Source organism: Prorops nasuta, unplaced genomic scaffold (assembly GCF_024137725.1).
Source record: "Prorops nasuta isolate Cenicafe-Biocafe unplaced genomic scaffold, Cenicafe_Pnas_1.2 PNAS00024, whole genome shotgun sequence".
Classification (NCBI taxonomy): Eukaryota; Metazoa; Arthropoda; class Insecta; order Hymenoptera; family Bethylidae; genus Prorops; species Prorops nasuta.
This window is the reverse complement of record NW_027116821.1, coordinates 2,627,038-2,642,156: the sequence shown is the minus strand read 5'-3', so window position 1 is coordinate 2,642,156 and position 15,119 is coordinate 2,627,038. Positions and strand designations below refer to the sequence as shown.

General features: G+C 36.4%; 3 protein-coding genes across 18 annotated transcripts; 2 read left to right on the top strand and 1 right to left on the bottom strand.

The window, feature by feature from the left end:
* The first annotated feature begins 13 nt into the window (after window positions 1–13).
* LOC136781658 (thioredoxin domain-containing protein 17-like) lies at window positions 14–1,059 on the top strand. 2 transcript variants are annotated; one of them, XM_066740579.1, is made up of 4 exons: window positions 14–141; window positions 226–596; window positions 736–817; window positions 903–1,059. In XM_066740579.1, the coding sequence occupies exons 2-4, from the start codon at window positions 368–370 to the stop codon at window positions 1,057–1,059; spliced, it is 468 nt and encodes a 155-aa protein (XP_066596676.1). In that variant the 5' UTR covers window positions 14–141; window positions 226–367. The 2 variants fall into 2 exon arrangements, with proteins under 2 accessions (XP_066596676.1, XP_066596677.1); XM_066740580.1 differs by lacking the exon at window positions 14–141 and having other exon boundaries at window positions 180–432; window positions 547–596.
* Window positions 62–13,091, top strand: Orai (calcium release-activated calcium channel protein orai). 10 transcript variants are annotated; one of them, XM_066740564.1, is made up of 6 exons: window positions 6,556–6,687; window positions 6,744–7,069; window positions 7,435–7,628; window positions 7,780–8,176; window positions 10,432–10,631; window positions 11,025–13,091. In XM_066740564.1, the coding sequence occupies exons 4-6, from the start codon at window positions 8,122–8,124 to the stop codon at window positions 11,679–11,681; spliced, it is 912 nt and encodes a 303-aa protein (XP_066596661.1). In that variant the 5' UTR covers window positions 6,556–6,687; window positions 6,744–7,069; window positions 7,435–7,628; window positions 7,780–8,121; the 3' UTR covers window positions 11,682–13,091. The 10 variants fall into 10 exon arrangements, with proteins under 10 accessions (XP_066596669.1, XP_066596661.1, XP_066596660.1 ...); XM_066740563.1 differs by having other exon boundaries at window positions 6,619–7,069; XM_066740570.1 differs by lacking the exon at window positions 7,780–8,176 and having other exon boundaries at window positions 6,621–7,069; window positions 11,025–13,090.
* On the bottom strand, window positions 1,190–6,260 carry LOC136781653 (SEC14-like protein 2). Of its 6 annotated transcripts, none has more exons than XM_066740558.1 (11): window positions 5,796–6,013; window positions 5,600–5,728; window positions 3,876–3,945; window positions 3,609–3,652; window positions 3,045–3,162; window positions 2,761–2,970; window positions 2,465–2,545; window positions 2,170–2,369; window positions 1,949–2,097; window positions 1,689–1,840; window positions 1,190–1,627 (listed from the first exon to the last, which is right to left on the bottom strand). In XM_066740558.1, the coding sequence occupies exons 2-11, from the start codon at window positions 5,645–5,647 to the stop codon at window positions 1,530–1,532; spliced, it is 1,170 nt and encodes a 389-aa protein (XP_066596655.1). In that variant the 5' UTR covers window positions 5,648–5,728; window positions 5,796–6,013; the 3' UTR covers window positions 1,190–1,529. The 6 variants fall into 6 exon arrangements, with proteins under 6 accessions (XP_066596655.1, XP_066596654.1, XP_066596658.1 ...); XM_066740557.1 differs by having other exon boundaries at window positions 5,600–5,717; XM_066740561.1 differs by lacking the exons at window positions 5,600–5,728; window positions 5,796–6,013 and adding an exon at window positions 6,030–6,260.
* Window positions 13,092–15,119: the final 2,028 nt, after the last annotated feature.

Sequence of the window (15,119 nt, the reverse complement as noted above, 5' to 3'; positions counted from 1 at the left end):
ATTTTCTAAACTTTATTAGTCTACGTTTACACTATTTAGAGTTAATGATTTAATGCTCAGGATAAATTCCAATGATTCTACTTTGCGTGAACATATTTCACAATGAATATTTGCGAACCGGGTGGAACTTATCCTCAGAGGGTAATAGTGATTAGTAGCAGTAGCACAACACGGTAAGAAATTATCGACCTATACATTTTGTTTAATAATACATTATTTTTTTAGAAAGTATTTTTAATTTTCTTTAATTTTGAAAATGGCGTTTGAATTAAAATAAACGCCATTTCGATTCTTTGTTTACGACATAATTCAGAACAATTGTTTTTCAATGAGAGAGTGAAGTGAGTCAGTGATAACTAGCGATAACATGAGACGAAACAGAATACTTGAGAAGACTGATATTGCTGATATACTAGTGATACTATTTGATAAGTATAGAATTTATATTTTAAAAATGGTCAAACGTTACAAAGTACAGGGATATGAGAATTTTCTCAAGTTTATGGAAGATTTCAAATCTGATGGACCTGTTTTTGTCCTTTATAGCGGAACAAAGCTAGACACTGGGGTCAGCTGGTGTCCTGACTGCGTCGAAGGTAAGCTTATTTCTCTATCCTTAATCATAACCTCAATGTTTAATGCTTTATGTATGTTACATTATTAGTAAACAAACCTAATTATTATTACGTGCCACTTTCACACAATACTAACCATTTTTACATTTATCTGATACAGCTGAGCCATTCATAGAAGAGGCACTTAAATTAGCATCAGAAAATTCCAGTTTTATTTTAACGGAAGTTGGAGACCGCGCTACGTATGTAATTTGTGTATTCTATAATACATCCATATACCATAATATAGATTTAGCATATATACATTATGTTTTGTGTTTTGCATAGATGGAAGGATCTTAATTGCTCATTTCGTAAGGATTCAAAAACTAAATTAAAGGTATTACCAACGTTAGCAAAATGGGGAACTCAAAAACGTTTGGAAGGTGATGATTTGTTGAAGGTTGAAATCATTGAGATGTTACTTACAGACGAAGATGATTAAACAAAATATTTTTCTGTCATTGTCATTTGGCTTTTAACATTATGCAAAATTTGTTATATTTATAATTCAGATGGGAAGGATACTGTGCATGATTTTTTGCATATAAAGATGAATGATCAAACATGTAAAATAGTTGCCATTCTCTTTTATTCCCTTAAAATTGTCTCTTATATCTTTGTAATTTCCAGTCATATAAGAGAGATGTAATAATTAATAAAATATATTTTTTACAAATAATCCACACACAAGCCAGGCATTTGCTATAAATCTTTATAGTATTTTTATAGTCCTACCATATACATCTGCTTTATGCCACCATTTTTATATTCTTAGAAAAAGCAATGATATGTTATGTATCACACATTTATTTCTACCATAATGCATGTAAGGTAATGCTTTTCCAAATTATCTTCATGAGTCTTGTACAATGTTTAGGAATATTTTAGAATCCATATCATCATGCTATATTCCTATAACCCCACAGTTTCTGATGGTGGTGTAATTCGGATAGAATAATGTACTTTTTTGCTCCTAATCAAACTGTAACTATTGTCAAAAACAATGGAGTCTGAAAAAAGTATTGTTTTACGAAACAGAACTAAGGAATATATATAAAAATAGTTTCTTACATGTTGTCGGTTCTTCGCAAGTTAAAACACCGATCTCTTCCAATTGATGAGCTGCCACTCTATGAACGGGTATCACATCCTCATCCTTTCCATTTTTATTTTTCTTGAGTATACCAAACTTTATATCGTGGTCTTCTGTGCGAAACTCCCAACTAAACGTATTGATAGACAAAAATTTTTTTATCATGGGTAAACATTGAATAAGATAAAAATAAGAAATTTTCACAATGATTCTTTGATTTACTATGGTTAACACTTGCCTCAATATTGATCCTTGCTCTTGCGCGACATACTCCAATTTTAACTTATCTCCTTTTCTAACAATAACAGAAATAAAATCCTCATTATTTTTCTCCTTGTCTACTTTATTGTCATACATATTCTTTGGTACTTTGCCTCCTTGACAGATCTGAAATTAAACACCACTAAAGGAACCCCTCTGTTCACAGGTTCACTTATCACACTTATCCACAAGATTTACTTTAGTAAGGAGTCTAGGATTTCCATCGGGATCGGTTAAAATTCCACCAAAATGCTTGGGTAGCTGATTTACTGGTACTTGCGTTAAAATTGCCGCTTGCCACTTGATTGGGTCAGCCTTATAGATCTGGATTTTCGATAATGTATATTCATTCATGAATTTTCTTGCAATTGAGAATGCAAAGTGGAATACTTTTGGCGCTAAGTAAAAGAGAACCAAATATAAATCTTCTACCATCCTTTATCCAAGCGTGTCACAAAATTTTAGTCACAGAGGAAGTCACTGAATACTGTACCATTGATAATGTAACAAATTTTTAGGATTTCAGGATAATTTGCTTCGTACATTTGAATCAACGTTATAATGACTTCACCAGCTGATAGAGAAAGAAAATACAACGTTAAAAAATAGAAAGAGAAAACAAATAACATTCAGCACATTTGGCCCGGTTCCACAAGCCTTGTTTAAATTGGATTAAGTTAATTATGCTATATTCTATGTGACATAAAATGTAACAAAATTAACATAATCCAGTTTAAACAAAACTTGTGGAACCGGGCCTTAGACCCTTTTTAATATAAAAAATTATACCTGGCCTCCAAAGGTAGGGCCTCAAATTGAAAGCCTCCATATCAAAAATGACCGTAACTTGTCCTGCAATATCCCCATGTTCTTTTGCTTGTTCCTGACAAACTTTCATATAAAACTCCAGGTAATATATAGTTGCTTTTATCATATCTCTTCTAGAGACTACATGTAAAATCCCATACATGTCGACGCCGGCAAACGGTACGACGACCACTGTAATGAGAAAATGTACACAACCATTAATAACGTTAATTAAAGACAGGAGAAAATTACAACAAAATGATCACCTGGTGCGTTATCTTTGTCATATCCACACAGTCCATGTGGCAAGTACTCCTTGAGGAATGGCGAAGGCTCCCAATTGTCTAGATTATCAGCATCCCATTGTTTTCTCCAATCCAATGACTGTGAAAAATTGAAAAACATATATTATTTTGAATTAATAATTTATGTTTATATAACTGTAGCCCTACTATTATTATAAAAGTAACACAAAGTTGACTCTCTTAGACAAACAGGAGATGCACAACCATCTAGAAAGCGACAGCAGAACGCGTTCCGGAAACGCCAACAAGAAAACTATCAATTATCCCATGCAAAATTTACATTCGTGGAGAAAAATGTTATAGACGATTATGCACGAGATACACGAACTTATGAAACTCACTTTTGCTGAGAAAAGATTGCAGCTGCTTTTTCTTTATTCAGACACAAAAGTGATAAATATTATTCATGAAAAATCTGCTTGTAAATAGTATTATTAAGTCAATTGATCGAACATATACGTTGCATTTTTTTACTTGCTATTACGTGAATCGAAAAGAAAAAAAAAGTTTGTTTCAGCCACTTACGTCTCTTAGCATTTTTTCAGCAGCTGCTGGATCCCATTTTCTAGCTTTGAAAGAAAAAAGAATTTTACAAAATGCATCATCAGGATAATATAAATAATAAAAGAGAACATGCATGTGTGAATCAATTATGCTAATCCAGTCATCTCTCAAAAGAGCTAGTGCAATGATAAAACCTTTTTCGAATTTTGATAATCGGGTGTACGTTGACGGAAATACTAATATGTACATAAATTATCCTACGCCATTAAAGAGGTCAAGTTTCAATACCTCTGAGCCATCTTAGTAGAAACTGATCGTCGTGATGCGGTTGGAGAATAGTTTGTACGCTCTTTCTAAACTGAAAGAAAAGAAATACATTATTTACAATAAATAGTTTTCACTTAAAGCTACTTTACAAAGATTCGCCCCCCCCCCCCCCCCAGTACTTTTACCAAGAAACGAACATCCTTTGTTTTATTTTGACCTTAAACCATTTTATGACACATATTCTTCATAATTTCTCGGCTACCTTCTTTATGAGACGAGATAAGAGCGTTGTGCAAGGTGATGAACGCTATTAACTTCGCACGTCAATTCTAATTGACCCCGGTTTCTACGTAATATATATGCAACAAATATTCTAACTCTCTAATAATGATAAATTACGCGCATCTTTTTACATGAAAAAGTTTTAATGCTATTCAGTTGCTTTAAGAGTTTATAAAACTTCATCACGAATCATCGTAATACCGATACACTACGAAGGGACCTCCATGAATAATGCACCATTAACGCAAGCATAATTGGCGATTATCGACAACGATTTTTTTTAGAATTCTCTCTTCTCAGCGAGAACAATGATAGCATTGATAGCATTGATAGATCACAATAATAATATAATGATGTATTTTTAAAATTATTTCTGAAACAAAAACAATGGAAACAATTTTAAGAAAACGAGAAGATTAATTTTATACCTACAAAAGGATAGCGTTTTTACTCGATAGCACACAAAGAGAAACGTATTGGTGTTTTCAATATGTACTTTCTAGAATATGGGATAAACATTCAGTAACGCAGGCCAGGACTCGCACGAAACTTTCCTCACGCCGGGCCGACGGTAACTGGATTCACGAGCGTATTAAAATGCAATACGATAACATCTCTTAAACTCTCATATACTACGGATAACATTTAAATACCACTCAGTTTCTTCATCAGATAATAGTATCTTCAACTTAGAAATAGATAAAACTAGACATTGCTAAAAAAATAATCTTTGAAGATAATTCCAGCACTTTTGAATCGAATATAATCTGACCAAAGGTGACCGATAAATTGATTCGTTCCTTTGTTTTCTGTGATTGTTATTTTTCGCCGCTATAGCGCCGTAATAATTCGTGGTCGATGAACACCACTCCGGGTAAAAGCCAGTGAAATCTTTTTTCTCAGTCAGCAATAACGCTTTTGCACGATTAGCGTAGAAACTTGATGACCATTTGTCATGGATCTTTTTAGAGAGCGGCGGAACTCAGAGCGAACTAAAAAAACCATAAAGAAATAAGTAAAATATAAAAGTATGCAAAGAGAAATGTGTATTAAAAATTCAGTAGTGTGCTGGCCTTGGGCCTTTGATCACAAAATTCGAATATGCGTAAAATTCTTCACTTTGATATAAACTCTTCGTTTTCAATTCTCTTTGATACAGTGGAGCGCCGGAGGTAATTTAGAAATATTTATAGGGAATTGACGAATAACGGATCAACGACTACGTTGGAGAAACGCTCTTGATGAAATAAACGGGCTTACTTCTTAGAAGTGTATATATACAAGAGTAGCACTCTGTTTATATATGAGGCGTGCTGTGTTGCTTATTTTTTAAGAATCAAAAATGCGTTGACTAATGTTACGTGTGAGGCATTGCCTCGACCTGTACACTTGATTTTCAATTCAATTTCGAGGTCATCCACCATTTACTTTATCACTCCTCTCCAACGTCAACGTCGACTTACTTTCATCAGAGCAAACCGTTGATCATCAGCCAGCTTCAACGACGTCATTTTTATTCCTCCTTTCTAGTTTGCAACACGATAATCAATTCTAATCAATTGGAAATAAGTCCGTTTGTACCTTCAATAATACTGATAATTAATTTGGTACACCGACAACAAATAATTAAATCGAGATATATAAGTTTATGAGATTTACCACCGAACAACGAACAATGTTTTTCTATACTGTCACTCCGCTGCTTTTCAACACCGGTAAAAGAATGCTAGTTGGAATGACCCAACTGAATCGGTACGGAGCAAACCGCTACTCTGGCTCTACTGATCGAGTGCGGACTACAGAGTGCGAAGATGTCTAGAGAGCCCAGAAGAAAGCTAACCGAACTAACCGAAGCCAATAACGAAGACTCTACGCTCCTTATCCTATTCTTACCTTGACTGCACCTTACATGAGTGCGACTTATAAGTTATAACTGCATTTGCCTATCCGTCATAGTGTCAGCAAGTTCTAACCCCATCACGATTCATTCATTCAATTGAATATTATTCCAACAGCTCCATTTCGTTTATTATAATTATTATCGTGTAGCAGTACGGCTATTTTCGAGAGGCAGGACCTTGATTTAACAGTGCTGTGACGTAATATAAAAGTAAACCAAAGGAGAAAGTATTTTATTAGCGGATAAAAAATTTACGAGCAAAAAGCCGCGCCGTCTAAATATTTGATCAAATACATACTTGTGTTGAGGAAAAAGAATAACAAGGATTCTAATGCATTTCACATATTTACATGCAAATTTCATGTGCGCGTACTGAATTCCAGGGAACTATGATTTGAATTATTCGGTTTTTTGTTCATCTCTTGTAGCTCAATTTCGGTCGGTAAACAAGATTGTTGAGAGCAGACAGTGGTGACTCCTGGTGTTAGCGTCTCCAACCCCCAAAAATTTGAGCGACCAGAGTGCTGGCGGGTAATGGATAATTGTTATGAGAGGTTATAACAAAAGAATTATAGCAATAATGTGATCTATTGTCAGTGGATAACGTACAAGAGAAAGAGACAAAGCGGATAGTAATCTAGGAATTTAATTGTATGTGTGTTAAGAGTAAATGATGATCATTTTGATGACTTGGCTGGTTTGTTTAGCAAAGGAATTTCATTCAACCATGCCGAACCGTCAACGACCGCCGACAGAGAAGACGGCATAATACTTGGCTTCATCATCATGGCGCCGTATTATACTACATTGTTTATTGTGTTGTTTACGCCAGTGCTTATGGATTTGCATGCCGGTAATACTGTTGGGTGGATGAATCTGATAGAAAACTGAAGTGTCAATAGCGTATCGTCGTGATAGGACCGAGCTGGACTTTCCGGATCAAAGTAAAAAGCAAAAGACTACATTCTTTTATTACAAATCATATAATCGTCTAGCTAGGATTTGGCATCAACCCCACTCTTTCTCTACTCTCGTAAGTCTTCGAAGTAAAAAGCTGCCGACTGGTTGCCAATTGCCAGCTGTCAAAACTTCGCCCCTCATAAGCTGATTCTATCCAAGCTATCAATTTCCTTTCATACTTAAAGAGGTTGGGCGAATTCATGGAGCCACAGAGCTTAGTATTGTATGTATACTTATACATACGTACATATATATATATATATATATACAATCTTCTGTTTCGCAAAACCTAAACTCTTTAAGTTAAAAATAAAACAGAGCATAGCATTGAGCGAAATATTGCGAGGATATAATATAGCTTCGCTGATATTACTGCAACGCTTTCCTCCCATGCTCTTCATTTGTGTTTATATTGCTTCTTACGATTTTTTTTATTAGTTGGCGTGTCTCCACTATGAAAGCCAGTTGTATTGCATAATAAAGGACATAAAACCACAGTAAAAAATGCCAGGAAATAAAAAGAAGAGAACTAAATTAGTTTAAAGCGATAAGGTTTCAGGTAGAAGAACAAATGCTTCGTATATCGTAGATACAAGCTTACGCCAGTGTACTGCGCGCGCGAGGGGATAATGGTAAGTCCCGAGGGAATACGTGAGAGAAAAGAAAATGTTCTTTGCCCATGTCAGCCCAACATTCGCATTCTGGTTCCTTGCATCGATTTGTGATCTGTGATCTCAAAACACTTTATTAAGGATTTCAATCATTTTGTTGTCCTGTATATAGAAAATGCAGCAACATTGGAAGTTTGGAATTGTCACAGTGGTGTTTTGTGCTTGTTGACTCTGATCGCGTCAAGCCATTTATTTTTATACATTCGCTTTTTATTGGTCACTTGGATGACTCCTTAAAAGTATCGAATTCCAATCGTGCCGTTCTCTTTACGTCCCTCATCTCTACCCATCTTGACTTACAAACCGATATAGAGGCAAGAAAAACTTTGGTATTTCTAAAGTCTGGGAGCTTTGCTAAAAAATGTCATGAGCAAATTTCCACGAAAACAATCGAATAGGCAAAGTAGTATCTGAAGAATCAGTGTAATTACAGATAAACAAGGAGACTGGAGAAATGGATAAAAAACGGGGATTAAACTCAAGGAAGGCTACCTCTTTATCGCAACAGGGTAAATAACTTTTTTTTTCTTTAAAAACAAATTAGCACTGACACCCTTTTTCATTGTCGTTGACTGTTTTCAATTAATTTCTTTTTACACGAGTGAAAAAAAATTGGAATAAGTAACTGGATGAGAAGAGTTGGATTGAGTGGGTGTCTTGCTGTCAGCTCGGCTGGATGCATGCAGGCTGCACTGCTGCAGGCGCTGCAGCTAGCCAGGCTGGCCTCGCTGTTGCTGGTTGGTTGGTTCGGTAATCGTCGAGTGATCTCGGTCGAGCTCGGCACTATCCGTAGCTCTGCGAATTGCGATTCGTCGCTTCGAGCAGGTCCTCTTCACTTTGTTCCAAGTCGCCGCGCTCCACTGCGCTCGAATTTCGCGATCCTTCCCTTATCTAATGTCTTCCAGAATCCCTTTTCTTCTTTGGCTTACCAAAACATTCTTACGACAAAAATCCGCCAACATTGTAATCCTTTACGCCACGATTTTATCGCAAAACTGCCAAATGCCGCGGTAAAAAAGTCACGAGAATTTATTTTATATTGCGTGACTTTTCTTCATCGTTTCATTGTGTATCTCTGTGCGTGTTGAGATGTTTTGTGCACCGTAACACCGGCATATTTCGAAATGGTAATTTTTTAACCCCTATAAAAAATTTGAAGCGATGCAGAGTTTCTCTTGATTTGTTTTCTTTAATGGTGTGGTAAAATAGTAACGATACTTGTTGCTAATAAGGGAGTTTGATCATTTGGCTGGAAAGACTTCGATTCCCTGTTACTTCTTTCTCTTCTCCCACGTAGCAAGTTGTTTTTCAGTATGACAAAAAACGAAGAGCAGCTGTTGCCTGTTAGTTATCGGAAGTATAGCTGGTCGGTTGACTGGTTTATCACATTTTTGCGACTATCAGCATCCACAACAACGGTTGTCAATGCGACTTGTGGCGGGTGCGGAAACCAAGCGGATATCAGTAACCATCGTTTTCCGTTAATATTACTGGCTCTACCGTATACTGTGTAGCATTATTAATGGCTTGAGTTTAATCGTGACTTATAATATCGTGCACGAGCAGAGTACGTCCTGTATTTTTAGTGATATTGGCAAGATTGCTCAATGATATTGGCATCCCACTCTCTGTCGTCTGGTGGGCCATAAAAAGGTATGCTAACAGGGATAAGAAAAAGAAGAAAGAAAATAGAGGATAAGAATAATAAGAGAATAGTGAAAACTTACCGAAATTGAATGTTTTGTGAAACCAGCGAAATTGTACACTGTAAAACGAAAGGCATATAATAAGTGAATAAATGCATTTATTAACGACATATCGCTAAGTATTTCATTGTTGACCTTCGATATGCAAACAGGTATTGGTAGAAAGATTGTAATCTAAGGTCATCGGGGTTGTTGTAGCTACGAGCTTGGCTAATTACGATTATACTCGCATAAATTGGTTGTTTATTCATCTGCGGTTAGCGTCTTGTTTACGTAAGAATAGATACGGTACTATAGGGACCGTGCACATCAACACAATGATAGAGAAGTATCAATGTGTAACTATATACGTATAAATAAATTACACTCAAAAACTGCGAAAATTGACCGATAGTTTGCGCTGATAGTATGCATATACACCAATACACATACTCATCTCACTGTCATTGTGTTGATGTGCACGGTCCCTATACATCATGTATAGTTTTTCCACGTAAAAATGAATTCGATCGCCTGTAGGAATCCAAGCCCCTGCAGCAGCAAAATTGTTTTCTTTAACCGTTCCATTTGAATAGGTTAGAATCTTATAGAGTAATGGCGGATGATATCAACAAAAGAAAATGTGAATCTGCTAAGCAGATAACCTTGAGCCGTGGCAGCTAAATAAATTTTCAATAGGAGCGTGTTACGCGTGCTGTTGCATAAATTAAGCAAAGCAACGGTATGCGAGCATCGCGAACAACACAGTCTCACACGGGCTCGCATTTTTCTCTCGATACTCTGCTGCCAACTCGGCGTGCGATTGGCCGATCTAACAGGTTGCTTTTGTTATACGAATAAAAAGCAGGTCTACGACTGATCCGATATACTATTTTTTAACCTTACAGTCATCGCCCCAATTGGCAATTGAACACGGGAGGGTCGATAAGTCAACGGACGCGTCGGATGAAATTGGAACTAATTTATCTGGAAGCGTACTTCGCCGTTTATTTAATAGTGTTCTGGAACTGAATCGAATGGTTTACAAAGTTGCCGTAATATTTTTGTGTTGATTGCAGCGCTGGTCAGGAACGCGCAAGAATCGAGCCTAATGTCTGTATGGTCGACAAGCACTGGACGAAATTCAGGCAATTCAGCACTGTCTGTGGCAGCAACGGATAGCGGAGCAGTTGCACTAGCCCCGATTCTATCCTCGCGCCATCATCACCTACATGAGCCTAACGCCCGCTGTTTTCATAAACGGTATCACGATTGTCAGGTAAATCGATCAAACGTATCAATAACGCTCGCTCGCCCTCTATGCCATAAAATTCAAATTATCTCGAGAAACTCGTTTTATGATCATTATCGCGCCATTTTTGCTTATTCGTTTTTTCTCGAGCCTTCTTGTCATGACTTTTGCATTTTACTGTACATATTATATTTTGATTTCTTTCGTTCAGCACCGGTGAATTTTTTTTATCCTACACGGGTCTTTTGGCAAGTTTACCTCCTTGGTTGGCGCCAAGGTTATTCGCAGCACTCGGTGGTACGTGTTTTTCTCTGTTTACGTGCCTTAAGCAAAAGAGAACCCTTTGACGTAGTTCCCCTATTTTACTTTACCTCATCGTTTATCGTTAAATAATTTGTTTTGTTGATTTTCCTTTGGCAGTCGAGAATGTCTCAGTCGGGTGATGGACTTCACACGCCGGGATACCTTTCTTGGAGGAAGCTGCAACTAAGCCGAGCAAAACTCAAGGCGTCCAGCAAAACATCAGCTTTGCTCTCTGGCTTTGCTATGGTAGCTATGGTGGAGGTGCAGCTGAACGCAGAGACAAAAGTCCCAACGGAAATGCTCATAGCGTTTGCGGTTTGCACGACATTACTAGTGGCAGTTCACATGCTAGCTCTGATGATATCCACCTGCATATTACCAAACATCGAAGCTGTCTGCAATCTCCACAGCATAAGCCTCGTCCACGAATCTCCCCACGAGCGTTTACACTGGTACATCGAGATAGCTTGGGCATTCTCGACTCTGCTCGGTCTTTTACTATTCTTATTGGAGATCGCCATTCTTTGCTGGGTGAAATTCTACGATTTCTCGAAGACAGCAGCTTGGTCCGCTTGCATAGTGCTAATACCAGTTCTTATAATATTTCTTGCCTTTGCGATTCACTTCTACCGAAGTCTCGTGGCTCACAAATATGAAGTGACAGTCTCAGGAATCAGGGAACTCGAGTTGCTTAAGGAACAAATCGAAACGTCTGATGTGGAGGGTAGGAATGGTGTGAATCTTACGCAATCGATCGGTGCTCATATTGTTTGAGCATATATTATATAGTTTATTGTATAAAGACTCGGTGATAATTAATTAACTTCAAAATTGCTGCGGCTAAACTTGCTGTATATGTTACACGATAGTGCTCGATGGCATATGTACTTGTCTTCCAGACACTATCGTGTCTCTTTATTTCTTAAAATGTTTAACAAATAAGTCTGGGCTTCCCAAAGAAAGCTCGAGCGAACACCCCTATCTCATTTTTGTCCCGTGTCGTTGCCCATGCTCTCCGACTCTTGCGTTGTAGATATTAGATCATGGTATATATATCACAATTATAAGCGAAACTGAGAAGTCGTGTATTCGCCCGAGTACCTTATTAGAATTTCTCAATTTGTATGCATGCGAACATTAAACATTCCTTGCGTAGCTACTTAATTATAGTAACGACGATATCCTTAAAGATATGACGTACAATTCACAGCAATTATTTGCTCTCAAATAGCACAGTGTGCTACTGTACTTATCAAAGGGGAGAGAGAGAGAAAGAAAGAATTTTCATAGAAATCAGTATTTCCGTCAGAATCTCCAATTATTTTAATGTTTTTAAATAAAATCCCCTTTCAATGGTAAAAGCTATTCATTATTCTGTAAGTGCATAAGCCTAGGACCACACAGGTCCGGTTTTGCAGATTCCGCTGAACGGTTCCCCTTTTATCAACAATTGCTGCAAATGAGAACCGTTCAGACACTTCCCCGAAAAACACTTCTGCAGGATGTGGCAGAATCATGCTACTGTAAGAACGGACGATAGGATTAAAATTAATATACATTAAGTTTAAGGTTATCGTTCAGATAGATCGGTTGTCTTTGTCCCGTAATTCGAATTGTTAAATTCAACGATGATTAACACTGATAACTTTATTCAATTAATACACGAAAGTGAAGCTATTCGGGAAAAGTCGTGCAAAGAATATAGCGATCAAAAGTTCTTCAAAAGATTTAATGGACATTTCTATAATATTCAAAATACTTGCTTTCCTATTTCCTTATTTTATTATAAAAACTATCAAACCTTTCACTTATATCACGTTGAGTGTGGAAAGGGTGAACCTAATAACTTTTAATAATTGGTTTTTTCAACAAATCAGTTACTTTTAACAGACAAATTTTCATTAAATTTTACACCCTCTACTGATTGGAGAACAAATAACAAACTATAGCGCCTGGATTCTTCCTGCGTATAATGAAGTGCGACTATGATTTGTTTATCCTGTCGAAGGGGACCTTATTTACAGCGGGATCTGTAAAAATGGATCTGTGTGGTCCTAGCCTTAAAGTATTAAGATTTGTGTGGTAATTTTCCTGACAGAATTTTATTCAAAATTATAATGAGTAATCTTTGTTGCCACAATAATATATTGTTTTAATTATATAAATTGTTCTTGTATTTTTCTCTTCCTCACCTTTCATTGCTATAATTAATATATTTATTAATTAATATATTTTTATCGGTTTTACTCTTCTATCATAACATTGAAAGTTATCCTCTACATATAGTTACGCTTATTTTTGCATCAATGATTTGTGGGGAAAGGGGGGAGGCAACAATAGGATGTTTACGTTAAATTGAGTAAGAGTTAGGATAGAGTTAAAAAATAATTTTAGGTACGGACATCTGTTATTTGTATAGTTTATGACAACTTAAAGCTGTCTTTTTAGGCCCGTTGCAGAGTTGCCAAGTGTATACTTTCGGTAAGTACGGTAGAAGAGCGTAGTACATACACAGTGGGAAATTGAATCGTGTGTGCTTTTAACTATAGTGTAGTATATCATTTTCCATGTTAAATTACAGAGTGAAACTAGCCGAACCACACACGATTCAATTTCCCACTGTGTATGTACTATTCAAGATGGCGGACTTGGCAACCTTGCCTTACAGAATCCCACTCACTCTTGACTCGTACATACCGCGCCAAAATCGGACGTACCTAAACACAGTGCTAGCTGACTATATTATATTACTTTTATAATATTATAAATAAACCACTAGTGAGATTTTCTGCTACTAAGAGACGAATTGGACTATTAGTGACTCTTCTTCAACACATCTGTTTGTGAAATCGACTAAATATGGAAATTGGAATCTCCAAAGTAAGCAGAAGTCAGACAGATGACCGATCCCAGACAAGCGACAGAAACGACTCAACTGAAAAAGCAGCCAAAGCGAAACAAATTGATTATGCCAATGAACAAAAAGGTAACAGATACGAACCTATTCATTATGGCCCTTACATAGTTAATATAATATCTGCTAATATTAATAACAATTTAGGCAACATACACCTTATGAAGACCAGTAAATTTTTAAAAGATTATATACGCGAAAGTTTTAGCATCTCCAAGGTCAATCAACAAATATTAAAGCTAAAATTTGATAACTATAAAATAGCAAACAAAACGGTAGAGGAACAAAACAAGATAGAATACAAAGATTGGATCTTCTTCGTCCCAAACTTCGCAATTACCAAGATCGGTGTTGTGGGTCACGTCTTTAACGAATTTAATGACGAAGAAATACTTTTTAACATTAATTCAAACCCAAGGAACATAAAAATCTCTAAGCTAGAGAGACTCACCCGTTGGGACGCAGTTAATAAAGTTCCCATCCCTACTAACTCGGTAAAAGTATATTTTATCTCGAACTCCTTACCTTGATACATCTACATTTTCAATGTAAAGCTAAAGCTAAAGCCGTTTATAGAAAAGGTAAAAAAATGCTTCAGATGCCAAAGGTTCGGACATTCGCCAATTCAATGTAGAGGACACTTACGATGTAAAAACTGCGCCGGAGATCACAATACAGAAGGTTGTGTAAACAATGTTCGCTGTGGTAACTGTGAAGGTGACCATATCAGCTTAAGTTTTGTTTGCCCAATATACAGACTTCTAGTGTTAATAATGAAAACTAAAGCGTATAAGAATTGTACTAATGAGGAGGCAAGGAAATTTATTCTAGGAAATAAAATAACTTCCGAACCAGAACTTGACAATTTTTTTGTTAACATATATAGTGACCACAATAATACTCTCTCTAACTGGATAAAACTATATTATGAAAGACACATTAACATTAATCATATTAGGAAAAAAACCAGCTATAAAGACACCATAATCGAAGGACAGAACTGGAGTATTAATCAAGAAACCAAAGCTGACAACATAACTCCCCTGAATTCTAATTCAAATAATATTGAACCCATTACACAAGTTAATAGTAATCATTATGAATCTTACATTTTTTTTTCCTGAAGCCAATATTAATACTGAAATTATTGACAACGTCTCTCCGCCTCAAGAATTAACATACATAGAAGCAGCAGAGGTCTGTCAAACAGAGGTCTGCCAGCAACAACAAATTAGTAACATGGAACTAAACACCTCTTCCCCGTTAGCCTATATCACTAGTCAAGACAACACTATTAG